Consider the following 16081-nt stretch of genomic DNA (forward strand, 5'->3'; position numbering starts at 1 on the left):
TTCTTTATCTCATTTCATTCTTCAATACTCTAGTAATTAAGATGTTTATATAAGTCGATTTGATTTGATTTTTTTTTTTATTATTCCCTAGTATAAATGGTATGGTTACGAGTATTTTTATTTTCACAGATTAATTTAAAACGTGTCAAACTTTTAAAGCTGGAGTAGTAATTGAAAAAGTCTCCTCCCTAGTCTTAACCTTTGGCTTTCGTCCCATTGAAACTGTCATATGATTTGTAGCAGTCTAGCAAAGATAAAAAGGACTTAGCTTATCCAAGTATTGTTGGAGTAATTTCGTATTAAACTAATTCTGGATAAATTTTGTAGTTAAACAACAAACTTTATTAATAAATTTACTTTTTTTATTAACTACAAATAAATTAACAATTTTTGTGTTGAAACTGGAACCAGATTGTAGTTTAAGTAATTTATGACGTGGCCAATTTTTCTACGATAGAAATAAAACTTTTCTTTGATAAGATAAAGTTTAGAGAAAACAATCTCAACAACTAATTGCGTGTAGATAGTATGGTCGATGTGATAGTACCGAAAGCGAAATGAAAAATTGAATTAATCCAATTTGATATAATGTTTTTAATTCTTCTGTGTTTATCTCATAATTGAATAAATATAAGAGAGATGGTAAATATTTTTAAATAAAAGGTTAGTGACAACGTAGCAACTGTTTGAGGGGGATATTTATTAATCTAATATGAGATATTGTATCATCGGCCTAATCTCTAACCATATTAATTTTAGGTCTTATACATCAAGGATATGGTGGCTTATATTGACTAATAAAATAAAATACAAACACAATTCTAATAATAATAAAATAAAAATAATATAATGTAAATTATTGAGAGGAAAAGAAGGGATACATCAGAGAATTAAATATTAACAGATAATACAACTCATCAATTCTGATAGCAACCAAATTCGATTGCCCACACGCAAGAACTATAAGTTGGACCAATATGTATAATAATAATAATAATAAAATTACTCATATATTAATTTTGGCAAATAGAAAATGAGTTAGTTTTACATAAAATTAATATCGCGTATTGTTAATAATTAAAAAATTTACATAATTCGTATATATATAAGCTATGAGAAATCTATGTATAATTAATACCTAGATAAAATAATATATGAATTTATTCATAGCTAATGCTTAATATTTCATAACTCTTAATCACTTATTATTAATAATAAGAAACTATCCCTCTAGCTTCTGATAAGGTCTGTGAGTATAGCAATTACCAGCATACTTGTGACCAAATTAAAAATAAAACAAAATAAGAAAATTAATAAATAAACCACGTGATTTACCATGATTAAGTAACGAATTACGGTGAGATAAAAAAAAGTTTGTGTAGTGTATTATGCACTCCCTCTACTCAAGTCTATTTGTCCACATTAAATTTCACGTGCCCTCTTAAACAATAATGATTAGTACAAGTAATTTACCAATATTCATATTAACATATAATTCCAAGTCTTGAAAAATAAATAATTTTAATATTAAGGATAACAAAAGAACATAATTTTCTTTTTTGTCATTTTTCCACCAAAGATATTTGAGATTGCTGCATGACAAGTGGAAAGGATGTTTAATTCCAGAGATAGCTAAACTGAACGTATTTAATTGGTCTTCAACACTCACTTATCCAAGTCTAATTTGAGCTGGAAGGAGGGTGAACTACTCCCTAACTTGGGGCTCGAACCTGAAACTTCCGAAGTACTGCTCTTGTTGGTCCTGCCAAGCGCCTTTTGACTAACACAAGTTCAGACAGAATTTTCTCAGAACTCACTGCATCTAAACCCCGAATCCATGGGTGAACAAGCAGAGGCCTGTTCTGCAATAGCTACTATCTATGCCTTTACATCCCGATAAAATCATTCTTACTAGTGGAAGTGTAAGGAGACTATATCGTCTAATATGTACAGTGTGAGGACAGACAATACACGACTAAGGTTGTGGTAAGACACATTTACAAGTAATGTAAGTTGATTGAGGAGGCAATATGTCTCTGCTCTATTCTAATATGTTCTCCTCAATCAGAGCTTCCAATATCTGTATATATACATATCATCGACAGTTTTTGGCATCAGACACGTCAAGATAACAAACTTTCCTCTCATCACATCATTAGGTTAAAAGCCTCAGTTTTAGTTAACATTACAGATTCTAACATATCCTCTACATCAACCATTTCCATCCTTCCTCAATCCCCTCAGGATGACCCCCAAAGGAAAGGGGCTAAACACAGGAAATCTAATCAAAGAAATGCAAAGACAACAAATATAGAAGACCAAAACAAGTAAACTTTACATGGATTGAAACTAACAGATCCATTCCTTAGGGTTGATACAAGCATCCAAGAGTTTCCATTCTTCAGACCCCTCTACTGGTTGCTGCATAGAATATACAATCATTTAGTTGGTATGAACTCAGTTTATTTACTAATTGGTTTCTTCTTAAGAAGGATATCAGCAGAATGGATTACCAATGCAGAAAAGAAACTTACATGGTCGTACTCCCAACGTGCACTTAATGGAAGAGAAACAAGAATACTCTCAATCCTACCTCCTGTCTTGAGACCAAATGTAGTTCCACGGTCATAAACCTTCAAGTACAAAGCAAAAAAGAACCAAGTCAAAACAATTGTTTCTTATTTATATTATTGTTGGCAAATAAGAACTTAGGGAACAAAGTAATTCACCAAGTTGAATTCCACATAGCGCCCCCTCCGTAACTGTTGCCATGCCTTGTGTTCATCGGTGAATGGGGTATCCTTCCTCTTCTCTATGATAGGTATATATGCTGGAATGACGGAATTGGCACACTCTGCACTCAACAAAAAATACATTAGGAGAGGGTATTTTATCCATTCCAACAATTGAAAAGTTAACTGTGCGTTAACTGCCATCATCAGATTAAGCAAACAGCTTGATGTTTCTAATTATTCAGAAAAAGGAATGGAGTAAATCTAGTCTCCAGCTATTTAAGGTTCAAGTAAATTTTTCTACTTGGAAAAAGACCAGTCAACCAATGGAGAACTTAAACTGTGGACATTGTATTTCCCCATCTAGGATATGCATCTAAAGATGAGCATAATATAATCCCTGCTACAAACAAGCTTTCCAGAGCGATTCTAAATTTACAGGTGGCCTTTTCACACCATTTACCTGTAGAAAAGGAGAGAAGCATCTCCTGATCATAGTCGTTTAAATCGTCAAAAAAAATTCCTCCAAGACCTCGCCTCTCATCACGGTGCTGCAAAACAATGAGCTCAGTCAGAACATGATTGTGACATTACTTTAATCGGACAAAAAAGTAACATGCAACCATGGAAGAGTAACCCCACTAAAAGCTTCTGGTACTTTATCACCACTTAATAACCAGAATGCAGCAACAATTCTTCACAAGGACTGTAGTCCTCGACAGAAATTCCAGATGTAGAATGTGAAAAAGGCAAGACTGCATACTGAGTGTTTCTACGATATTGCTTCCGCTCATGTTACAATAGATATAAAAAGAATGCATAATTACATCCAAGAAAAGGATCAAAAGCTCCCAGAAAACAGAAAAGTTCAAAGCAGTCATGGATCAAACTAAAACAAGTTAACCTAGCTAAAAGATGATGACAAAGTAGGGTCTGCTATTACCTCGACAGTTTCATTAAAGGATCAATTTGCTTAGAAATTTCTAGGGTTTGTTAATTTCCTGACACCCTCTGAATGCCTGATTTATCTTCAGGAAGATAGCAGCCTTCAGCAAAGGGGGGCAATTCACATGTGGGAATCGTATTAGGTGCTTAAGCAAGACTGCAATTAATATAGATATTTGATCCTTACAGCACGCCTCATGAGAAACCAAAGCTTGACGTACAATTTCCGGAATTAAATATAGAGAAATAAAAACTGATCAGAGGCAAACACAAAAACCAAAGAGCACTAAGGTACACCTTAATGAGGAGAGATGCTTGGAGGATTTCGTGTAACTCGACACTATTGCCCTTAGTGTCTGGTTCAATTTTTGGTTTATTCTAAAGTAAATAGTTTTTGAAAACTATTTTAGACATTGTGTTGGATTTTCTTTTCTTTTTTGGAATAAGCAGTTGTTTTCTGTTTTGGTTCTTCAAGGAACTCTTTGGTTCTGTTTCGAAACAAAGTTTAGTTATCAAATGAAACATGATTGATTTCAACTTTAACGATTATTTCTATAATTTTTCCAATCCAAATGCCACAACTTAATTACATGATAGACACAAAACCATGACTCTGATGCAGTTGGAATTGTAAAACTGTTTAAAATTCCCTAACGATGGTTCGTTTACAGCATTTTCATGCCTAGTGGGTAAATCTCCACTCCAGATTCTTTAACAGTCTCTAGCACAATTAACCTATTATTCCAGCTTCTGACAGATTATGGGAATAGAATTTCATATGGAAAACAACTTCTATCTGCTAGTACATGAAACTCTAATACCTTTATATAGAAATAATCATCACACCACTTCTTGAAACGAGGGTAGAAACTAGCATCAAATTTGTCACAAGCACCTTTTTGCACCTGCAAAGCAAACAGAGGGTTGGAATCAACTTTTGAAAATCCAAGAGAAAAGTCTGTGATAGAATATGAAGATCTTTCATTCTAGCCAAGCATAGTGATGATGTTGAATAGTGGTGCTCAAAGAGCAGTAACTACTTTGCAGGGTGTAAGCGTGTGGAAAGACCAGAACAGGCAGGGAAGACTCCGCAAAAGATACGGATCCTTCGTAAGAGATGGCAGAAGAAATAAGGTCAGGTCAGATTGTAGGGCTTGACATACCCCAATGAATGAAGCACTTCCAGACATTAGATTTGTTGCCAACCAGGAAAGACCTGGGACTTTTCTGTCACTTTCGAGTAAATAAAGCAGCTTGTAAAAAAAATCTCTCAATGCTTTTCCATGGTAAATTTTCTAAATTAGACATCAGAAATTTTGAACTAATGAAACAAAGATCTACAAAGGTGTAATCTTTTGGCATGCTTATACCGAATGGAAGTGCTTCACATCCTCCTCGAAAATGTAAGCAGGTGTCAGATCAGTGCCACCTCCAAACCACCATTGCCTAGGTGCTCCTGGAGTATCTGCATTAATATTAACCACAAGTAACATATAATTAACATAGTTCAACTTAAATCAAGATGCAGATATTACAGACATGGACTTACCAAAGGTATACATTGGCAATCCTAGCTAACAACTTAAATACTGCTAGTCTCATTTCTGTTGCAGACCCATATTATGCATTAATAAACATAACCAGTGAAAAGATTCATAAAATGCAAGAAGCAAACAAGACAATTGGGGAAAGAACACTAAATTCCAACGAAATATCTTAGTGATTTGGTGTATTTTCTATCTTAAAAAGGTAACAAATTTTTTGAGCAGCTCTTTTAAGAATTAGCACTTCTACCATAATATTCCCACTTTAAGCTCTTCTCAATCGTCTACTAGTGGTCTCATGCCAAAGCTTCCTCCACCCCATAGCTCTGTTTTCTGTCTCCATAGTGTGCTGCTTACTGATGCAATGCTCTGGACCATTACTGCCTACTACCCTAGCCTCTCTACAGGTCCAGCCACCCTCCGTGTATCTCTCTGCAGGCACAATAATCCTTCATATCTCCCTTTCATAATGCTGCATGCATCATGCCTGGAGGCCTCCTTCACATCATTGCTTATCTAGTATAAAACCGCTTGAAGCTGTTGTTGCTTGGGTAAAGCTATGAACATCTTAAGCAAATCTTACATCATTAAAAAACATGGAGAAATGTTGAGTATATAAGGAAGCAAGCATTAGATCACAGTAATTCATTCTGAAGCCATGCAGGCAATTGTGTACTAGACTGTAAAAATTAGTGTCAGAGCCACCCCTTGTGTATCCTTGTATGTTGGTTCCTTATATACTCAACATCTCCTTGTATCCTTGTGTATCCTTGTAGTTTGAGATAGTTACACAATTCAGCACTACTCATGTATAAATAGAAGTTCGGCAAACCCATGGCACACTCCTCATCCTTCTTCACTCTTTCCTTTTCATCCTTTCCCCGAATCCCAGACTTCTGCCACTCGTACCACCGCATTCATTTGGTACACCTCTTTTTTGCCCATCTCAAAATAAGCAATACCTATCTCCGCCCTCATCCACAATTCCAAATGTGCACCATCCACCACTGTTCTATTCTCTTATCCCTCCCTAGATAGCAATGACTTAATCTATTCTCATTACTATCCCAACCAGAAATCTATCGTTCTACCCTAATGACACTCAACCCCGTGCCCACCTATACCTTGAAGCCCCTGCATTCGTCAAGAGATCTATTTTCTTATCCATCCCTGGCTGCAATCAACTTTCTTCCCCATCCCAAACCATTAGTGTATCCTTCCCATTCCCTGCACCCAACCCCCATGCACCACCACCACCACCATCCACGTTGCTAGATTTACTTTCTGAATGAATCTTCTTCTTTTAGGTGCGCTACTTTTGTTACTTTTTCTGTCATTTGAGGTATTCTAATGACGGATGGAGATTAAGTTATATATAAAAAAAATTACTGATTGCACTACAAAGATTAAATTGTGCAAAAAGTGCTTTCATTTTAAGAATAATGTTCTTGTGTTGTTGTTACCCAATAAATAGGAAAGTATTAGGATGGCATGTTACTCCATTTTAGAGAAATAACTACCTCAGAAAATGACAAGTTCACTATGGCCCAACAGAAAATAGGAAGCAAAGCAAAGCAAATATGATACACCTTGTAGCTGCATTAATTTTGATATCTACTCCAACAAGAATTACTCTGACTGTGAGGGAAAACTGCAAAATGTGCACATGTGATTTACATTCGTCAACACTACTATTTTCTGTGAGAAGCAGGATAAGTGGATTCTCTAGTCTATGTCTATGACTGCAATACCTTTTTATTATTATTATTTTATTCCAAAATCTCAAAGAAAAGCACAATAGGTATCAAGAACACTATCTATTCCTGCGCAATCTCTTCTTTTCTCATAACTCATAGTTTCTACTCCATTTACATCGAAAGCAGATCAGCATCACAGAAGAATAACCAAAATTATGAAGGGGAATACCTTTAGGAGCATCAGTCTCGAAGTAGCGATAATTGAAATGTACAGTTGGTGCAAAGGGGTTTTTTGGATGTATAACCTGGTAAAGAAATAAAACCTTTATCAGTGATGATAATGTTTGGCTAGTGGTTCAGTGACATATTCAAGTAAAATAGATCAAGATTTTCCCAGAGAATGATACTATAAGAAGGTAGTTACTCTAGTAGTCTAGTCCATGCTGATTCTTAACTAAGCAAGTGGAATGAATTAACTACCCTCAACCTCAAACTAGCTGACGTCAGAGATATGAATCCCCTATATGTTCCACTCTAATCCGGCATTCATTATTACTGAAATTTTTAAGCTTTTGGGTGAACTACTAGCGAGATGAGTGATAAATCATAACAGTAACTCTTAAGGGAAAATTTACTTGCCTCTTGATCGATAGACACTAATCCCCAAAAAAATGTTGATAAACAAAAAGAAAAGGGAATTTCACATCGTTGGCCAACAGCAACCTTCTAAGTTCATAGGTGGAGTTCAAGTAAGCAAGTGGAAACAAAAAGGAAATAAAATCAAAACTACTAGTGCAATATACTTGTAGAATGCCATAATCTTCCGAAAGACATTCAAAAATCAACGTGAATCCCTTTGGATAACTTTTGGTTCTTAGCTAAGCAAGTGAAATTGATAAATTAAGCCTCAATTCAACCTAACTAGGTTAGGCATTTTTAATCTGTTTATATATTTCATTCAATTCGGGAATCCATTACTATGGGATTCATCGTAAATCAACTGGTACTTCATATGGATAGAGTTTATATAAGTGAGTGGAGACTGAAGGAAAACAAAAATAAAACTACCAAATGTAACATACATGAAGAATATCAGGTCCTTCATAAAAGCATCACAAAACCAACATGGATCCCTTAAATCACCAAAATCTGAATGTGACTTATAACTGCTTGTTTGATGGTCGTTACTTGTTGTATATTGTTAGTTTAAATACAATTTTCTTTTGATTATTGGATCGGCAAATCCATCTTTAGGTAACAACGAAAAATCTCATTTTGTGTGACAACCGATTTGGTGTATTTGCAACATTGTATTCATTAAAACAATCAAGTATATGATACAATACAATATGATACATTATGAAACAATATGTAACAACCATCCAAACAGAAGATAGCCTAAGTAAGAAATCTGGACCAAAGAAAGGTGGAAAGACTGGCTGAATTTTATGGCACCATAGATCACCGCTATACAGGACCAAGGATGGAAATGCCACAACAAAGGCTTTTTCACAGTCAGCTCTACTTATACGAATTTGAATCGGATGGGGGTCTCAAATCAGTTTCTTAGCCTGGAAGCTTATATGAAAAGTGAAAATCCCCTACAAAGTTGCAGTCTTGATCTGGCTGGTAGTGAAAGAGGCTGCTCTAACTCAAGAGAATCTCATGAAGAGGGGCATACAGATGTGTCCAAGATGTTATTTTTGTGAGCAACAGGCAAAGAGAATTGACCATTTGTTTTTACAGTGTAAAGTGGTTAAGCAGGCGCCAGCTATGGAACCTGTTTACTAATTTCAGATGCATAAGGTGTACTATGTCTAAAAGGGCAGGTCAGGCTCTAGCAAGCTGGAACAATGAGGGTAGTGGTAGCACATACAAATACAGATGAAGAATTATCCCAGCCGTGATATAGTGGTAGCACATATAAAAGAAAGAATGAAACGTGAGAAATTTACCGAGCTAACGCCAGCAGCAAAAAAGGGGATAGGACCAGGTTTAGTATTTCCATTATCAACTGGCCTAGCAGCTCGATAAGCTTCAGGAGGCATAACACCATAAACAACAGAAACATTAACACCAGCCTTCTCAAAAACATTCCCATCTTGCAATACCCTACTAATCCCACCACCCCCACCAGGCCTGGACCAAACATCTTCCTTGAATTTACCCCCTCCATCTACATCTTCCAAAGCAGCACAAACACTGTCTTGAACCTCCCTAATCATCTTCTCAAAACGTGCTCCAACCGAATTCGACTCATCCCCCGATGACCCTTCATCAGATTCTCTTAGAAATGTATGTGGTCGTTCAGTTTCTGGGGTTTCCTTCTCAATCATCCTTGATGACACTTGGACTTTGATGGAGCAGTTGTTGTGTGTTGATTTTTTACTTGTGCTTCTGCATCCAATGGTAAGTGGAAGTGATGAAAGATTGGCTACTGATGAAAGAGAGGAATATCTGAGTGGGAAAGTGGAAGTGGAAGAGGATGAAGGAGAGGACAGAACTGCAGAAAACATTGTAGATGAAGAAAATTTGAGAGAAAAATGAGGAAGTAGTTGCTTAAATTAGATTTATAAAGGGTATGACCAATGGGGAGATAAGAAATAGATTATTGGGATAAGAAATTACCTTACAAAGGGATATACCCAACTTTGCTAGTATTATATTTGGATGGAAAAAAAAAGAATTAAGTATATATTCAAACTTTAATCAAAATTCTTGTCTACTATTATATTGATGTTATAATTTGTCAAATAGTAAATTTTATAATCAACATTTTCTCTTAAGCTTGCACTAAGTATATCGAGCTTGATTTTTACTTTGTCAAAAAAAAATAGCTTTAAATTTTTTTTAAATTAGCTATATTAGCTGCTCTGTAAATCAAGTGACAAATACATTCACAAAGAAGTGATTCCAATTCTCATTTATAAACTTATTATATAAATCACAATTATCATATGTTTTGAAAAAAATAATTTAGATATAAATGAGTGATAATTTATGCAAATATTCGGACATTATTTTCTTACTAAATACACTACACTTGCAATGTCATCTTGTATACCTTTGTATCAACATTATTATTTTTGCAATAAGAAATAACTCTGTGGAGTTCTTTTGCCTTTGACCTAAAAGTTTGTGGGCTAAATTGTAACCAAAAGAAAATAATGGACCTTTTCATAAAAGTGATTTTCTCGGGAAAGTGTACAAAATTTGACGTGATTAATTCCAGATTCAAGTTCAATCCTCCACCGCGCACGGCCGTTCCCAGTGACCGTCTCACCTCAATCACCAGTCCTCAACCACTGAATTTCAATATTCCGATCATTCCTAACTTTTACGATTTGTCACTTAAAACTCATGGAGACTCTGAGAGTACAATTATTGGCTGAAAAAAGTGAGATCTCAGTACCATCACAGTACGTACAACCACCGGAAACCAGACCACAAATAGAAAAAACTAACGTAAAATCAGCAGTACCAGTAATCGATCTCAATTCACGAACGAACCTCCTGGATGAACTGAAGAAAGCTTGCAAAGAATGGGGAGTATTTCAAGTGATAAACCATAAGGTTCCGATTAGTTTGTTGGATGATATAATGCGTGTTGGTCGCACCTTTTTTGGAGGTTGCGAAATGGAAGAGAAGCTTAAGTATTCTTGCGATTCTGCTTCTCCTGCTTCTGAAGGATATGGCAGTCGCATGCTTGTAGCATCAAATGAAACGGTTTTGGATTGGAGAGATTATTTTGATCACCACACCTTGCCTTTATCTCGTCGCAATACTTCTCATTGGCCCGACTCTCCAGCTGATTACAGGTTCTTCCCCTAACTAATACAAATACTCCCTCATTTTCATATTAACTGGCATCTGTTGACCTGACATATAAATTCTCTTGCTTTGCTAATATGAACAAGTAAAATAACATCTACATTTGAGGTGCTGGCCCAGAAACTATTGTTATAAAAAAGACACTAGAAGATTGCTTAACTTCATCAAATAGCTCATGATGGCTTTTACTCTCACAGGCTTTACGATTTAGCATTAGCATAGAATACTAAAATAATGCAAATGCCAAGATTGTACAAATTTTGGAGGTTTCAAGTTTTCTTATTTGATTAGTAGGGAGAAACTTGAGTCTTTTTACTAGTCTTTAGCGTCTCTGTTAAGAGTCTGTAATGGTCATTTTATGTTTTTACGACTGCTTTTCTGGAATGTTCACTTCTTTTTCTTTTTTTTTTGTAAACACAACATTATATAATAACTCCATTACCGCGAATTGAAAGGTAACTGATAATTTCTCGAAATTCCTGCAGTGCTCAAATATATCTGACTCTGTGTTTAAGTGTTAATAAATTCTTTTACAAGAAACTAATTGAAGACACAGTGATTGGAAGTTGTTCAGGACATGAGTATCAATTATTTCCTTTCTAAGCATGTTTCATGCATAAAGCTCGCCTAAGTTATTAACAAAGTAAAACCTCTTAATTCCAACAATTTCCAACCCCTATGAGCACTGATCTGCATTTTCTTGACCCTAATGTTGCTGCACACTTTGTCCCAAATCACCATCATCAGGCTGCTTCAGTGTACTCATGTTCCTACATTTCCCCTCACCAAACTAAATACAAGTGAAGAATCTGCTGTTTTTCATTCATAGAAGAAGTTTGTGTACAGATTAGACTTTAGAGTAATATTAAGCTAAAATTTGCAATAAATGGCCCCTAAAAAAGTACTTGCTTGGAGTTAGTTCTTGAGACAGAGTTACAGCCACGTCAACTGAGACGTCTAAATTAAGAGAAGAAAACAAAATTGAAAAGGCCAAAGGACAAGAAATAAAAAGAGGCAAAACATTGAATCCTACCTTGTCATCCTTACATGGATCATTCACTTGGCTTGATATACCCGTGCTGAAAGGATGTGACTTTGGTATGAGTAGGTTTTGTGGATTCTCCAAAATACACTAAAAATTAGTAAAAGAAAAACTACACATAGCGAATGCGGATGTTTACACACCTGTGTGAGATATGTACTAATAAACTTCTGCATTGAGTGTCCATCTGTTCAGGGGTTTCTTAATTCATCTTTTTCCTGATTATCACTTAAATTTGACTGACAATGTCAATTTGTTGCAGAAAAGTTGTGGCAGAATACAGCGATCACATGAAAGCTCTTGCACAGGAACTTCTTGGTTTAGTCTCTGAGAGTCTAGACTTGACATGTCAGTGTATAGAAAATGTTGTTGGGGAGTTTTACCAAAATATCACTATTAGTTACTATCCACCCTGCCCTCAACCGGAGCTTACTCTTGGACTGCAATCACATTCTGACTTTGGTGTTATTACACTTCTCATCCAAGATGACGTGGGGGGTCTTGAGGTTTTCAATAATGGAGAATGGGTTTCTGTTAATCCAATGTCAAATGCTATCTGTGTGATCTTAGCAGACCAAACTGAGGTACTGTTTCTCGCTATGGTTACTGATTAATTCATGCTTCTTGCATGCCATGTTTTGCTTTAAAATTTTAAAATATTACTATCATACTGAAAAACTTGCTTTAGATGTTGATCAAGGAAGAAAAAGTTGTACATATGAAGCTGAAATTATTTTCAATTATCGTGTATAAGTGAATCTTTAATGTGTGTGCTAGTGTTGTATGTGACTTTGTGGTTCTGTTTCAATCACTTCCACCCTGCTGCACCCCAACCATGTGACAAGCTGGTTAAGGGGGTAACCCTAGTCCAGTTGACTTTTAAATTGAGAAATTTATGGTCCTGGACCAGAATTCGGAGGAAAGGTATGGGTACCTGATGCTTAAGGGATCACTAATAAAGGAACATGTTTGTTGAACAAATTCTTTCCATTCTGTTGTATCTGTTAACCCTATTCCAGTTGACTTTCCTATTGAGAATTTCATGGCCCTGGACCAAAATCCTGAAGAAAGGGGTGGGTATCTGTACCACTTTTTAAGCAATTTTTTATAAATGTCTGTTAGTAACTGTGCTAATGTTTCTTAATCCCAAGTGGTCATGTTTGTTGAATTTGGCCTTGGAGAAAAGCTAGAAAATTTACAATTCCTCTGTTTGCTTTCTATTTTATTGCATCTGCTAGCATATTGTTGGCCCTATTTTTTAATTTAGTGGGGTGGGGGGGGGGGGGTTCATTTTGTTTGTTTCATGTGTAAGTTTTAGGACTTCTGAAGTTTCTAGAGAGGATTGAGAGGATAAGACCGGGTGAGTCTCGAATTGAAAAGGAGATGAATTGACCGGCCTTTTTTTCCTTCACACAAAATATCACCTTTAAACACTAATTGAAAGGGATGAGGGCTGAATTATAAGCAACTAAACTCGTAATAATATATAAAATCACACCCAAGCCCAGTCGTTCAAAACTCTTCTGCAAACTATTATTCCCAGGCCTCTCGTTTCCTCTTCTCTTTTGTTGTTGCAATTTTCATCTTTCTTCTACCATGTGAACTTGATTGATGACATTATTAACTTTGATCACTTCAACAAATTCCGTCAAGGCACTGAGGTTTTAGTTCTTTTGAACTGATAGAGGGTTTTTGCCGAGAAACAAAACGACAGTTTTTTCCTCCCACAGAGGACCATCCTTTGCTATAGAAAATTTATATCCGTGTTAGAAATGTTATTCCTTTTCAAGTTAAATGTGTTATTTTACACCTATATTCCCTAGACTCTCTACACATATCCTCCTCAAACTCTGCTTGTGAAACTATATTGGGTATGTTGTTGTTTAGTGAGGGGTGTGTTCAATATTCTTTTAAGTATCTCAATATATGTTGTATTTTCGTGTTAGTACCGTTTTGAATGAACACTATTTTCCTGCAGATCATAACTAATGGCGAGTATAAAAGTGCTCAACACCGGGCAGTGACAAATGCTGGAAGATCCCGACTCTCAATTGCCACATTCCATGACCCTGCCAAAACCAGGCAAATTTCTCCAGTCTTCCATCCGCCTAGACATCGTCCAGTGATTTATGGCGACCATGTCTCCTCATGGTACACTAAAGGGCCAGAAGGGAAGAGGAACCTTGATGCACTTCTACTTTAATTGTTAACTCTCTTTCTGCAATTATTCATTCAAAATGTAGAAAAAAGTGATCTCTGTGTTATACTTTGACCAACATTTATGAAGATAGTTAGATCAAGATGGACTAAACACCTCAACTTAACACAACTTTTGTTCATTTTTCTCTAAAGATATCAATAAATATTCACAAACAAGTTTTCTTCCCTATTACCCTACAATTTATGTAGTCCAAAATGGTTTTAAGAAAAGCTTTTTGAATATATTATTGCAATTGAACATCTCTATGCAGCCCCATGGGGCGTGAATTTTTTGAGCACGAATAGGACCCTACGTAGCGCGAATTCAAATTAGTCAGGGCCTCGATGAAAAAAATAATATGTATACCATGTGCATACTATGATGTTCGAAATACAATAAATAAGTGTATCAAACACCATATAATTAATGTTATATAAAATTGCTACAATATAGTTTCTCTCTCTTATTCTCCATTGTGAAGCTTCTATTCATAAGTCATTATCATTGATATACATTTTTTTAACTTTCTTCAATAATTCACAACTGATTATCAGTGATTTTTTAATTACTTTTAACGGACATGTTTTCTTCATTAATGTTACTTTATTCATTTATTGTTTTCTTAATTGATGTTACCTTTGCTCGTCATCACCTCTTTCTGTCATTATATATTTCATTTTGGGCCTTATGGGCCGAATTTATTCATTTGTAATAGATCAAAACAAATTCAATAAAATACGACCTTGTTCAAACTGATACCCGACCCAAATAAGTAAAATATATATCGTACTGAAATATAAGTATGGGAAAATTAGTAAACTAGTCATAATTTCTAATTTAATTAGTAAAAATATCTATACTTTAAAATAATTATTTAAAATGTCAATATTTTAAAAAATAATTTGTATCCGAATACTATTATTTGTCTTTCCTTTTATTTCTCAAAACAGTCCAACATTAAATATTGACTATACATTTAGACTTCTTCCTAGACTTTAATAACATTAAATTTATTTCCACCTTTGAGGTTTTCAATTTTTTTTTCTCTTTTACCAAAATTTCACCATTATTCTCTCTCTTATTGTTGAAGAAGAACTAATTATTCAAGTTCATATCAATTTGTTTAGTCTATCGATTAATTCAATAAATCTTTCAATACATAAAGGTATTTTTGAAATCATCATTTATTTTGCGAGATTTCATGAGATTTTGTTTTCAAAATAAAAAATTATGTTGAATTTTGGATTGTACGTATTACAAATTTTTCGTTATTTTTTTTTCTATTTTTATGTGAGTTTGTTAACATACTCATCAAATATTTATGCATTTTGGATTTTTAGTATTTTATACACTATTTTTTTTATGATTTTATTTTCATATTTGAGATTTAGTAGATTGTAATTTGTAGTGATCCACATTAGCATTCATACATAATATATTGTTTGATTTTTTTTTTATATTCATATTTAATAATTTGAATTTTGCTTATATCACAAGTAAACACAGATTCAGATTTGAATTTGGTGAAAATAATTGAAAAAGGAACATAGTAGACGAAGAAGAAAGAAAGAATCAAAGAAGAAGGTTGCAAAATTGTATTCATACCTCATATTAATTTTTGTTTGTCAATTATTTTTCTTTTACTCATCTATATTTTTATTAAGAATATTGTATTCCTTTTTTATTTGAAATTATTCAAATATATTTCATATGAATTTGTATTTTTTAAGCATAAATGTATCCTATTTTGTAACAGTCAATTTGTATTTTTTTTAGACTATTGAATCCTGATTATATCATTTTCAATATGTATGTTATCTCATATGAATTTGTATTTTTTAAGCATATATAGTATCCTTACTTTAACAGTTAATTTGTAATTTTTTTTAGAATATTGTATCCTCATTATATTATTTTCACCTATGTATGTTATCTGTTTTTTAGAATATTGTATCCTCATTATATTATTTTCACCTATGTATGTTATCTGTTTTTTAGAATCTTGTATTCTTATTTCTTTCATAGTCAATTTATATTTATTTTTTAGAATATTATATCCTTCCTCAACAGATTTATTATTTCCACCAAGT

The 16081-nt window shown here is 34.3% G+C and overlaps 2 protein-coding genes across 2 annotated transcripts; one reads left to right on the forward strand and one right to left on the reverse strand.

Annotated features, from left to right (window-relative positions):
• Nucleotides 1-2129: 2129 nt before the first annotated feature.
• Nucleotides 2130-9586, reverse strand: LOC101260673 (coproporphyrinogen-III oxidase 1, chloroplastic). Its single transcript, XM_004248364.5, has 8 exons — nucleotides 8874-9586; nucleotides 7148-7223; nucleotides 5048-5142; nucleotides 4499-4582; nucleotides 3196-3283; nucleotides 2730-2854; nucleotides 2535-2633; nucleotides 2130-2421 (listed from the first exon to the last, which is right to left on the reverse strand). The coding sequence occupies exons 1-8, from the start codon at nucleotides 9432-9434 to the stop codon at nucleotides 2350-2352; spliced, it is 1200 nt and encodes a 399-aa protein (XP_004248412.2). The 5' UTR covers nucleotides 9435-9586; the 3' UTR covers nucleotides 2130-2349.
• Nucleotides 9587-10126: 540 nt separating this feature from the next.
• Nucleotides 10127-14091, forward strand: LOC101260380 (jasmonate-induced oxygenase 4). The gene is made up of 3 exons (XM_004248363.5): nucleotides 10127-10736; nucleotides 12054-12375; nucleotides 13770-14091. Exons 1-3 carry the CDS (start codon nucleotides 10279-10281, stop codon nucleotides 13992-13994), a joined length of 1005 nt encoding a protein of 334 aa, XP_004248411.1. The 5' UTR covers nucleotides 10127-10278; the 3' UTR covers nucleotides 13995-14091.
• Nucleotides 14092-16081: the final 1990 nt, after the last annotated feature.

The sequence above is a fragment of the Solanum lycopersicum genome, chromosome 10, assembly GCF_036512215.1.
Source record: "Solanum lycopersicum chromosome 10, SLM_r2.1".
Lineage (NCBI taxonomy): Eukaryota > Viridiplantae > Streptophyta > Magnoliopsida > Solanales > Solanaceae > Solanum > Solanum lycopersicum.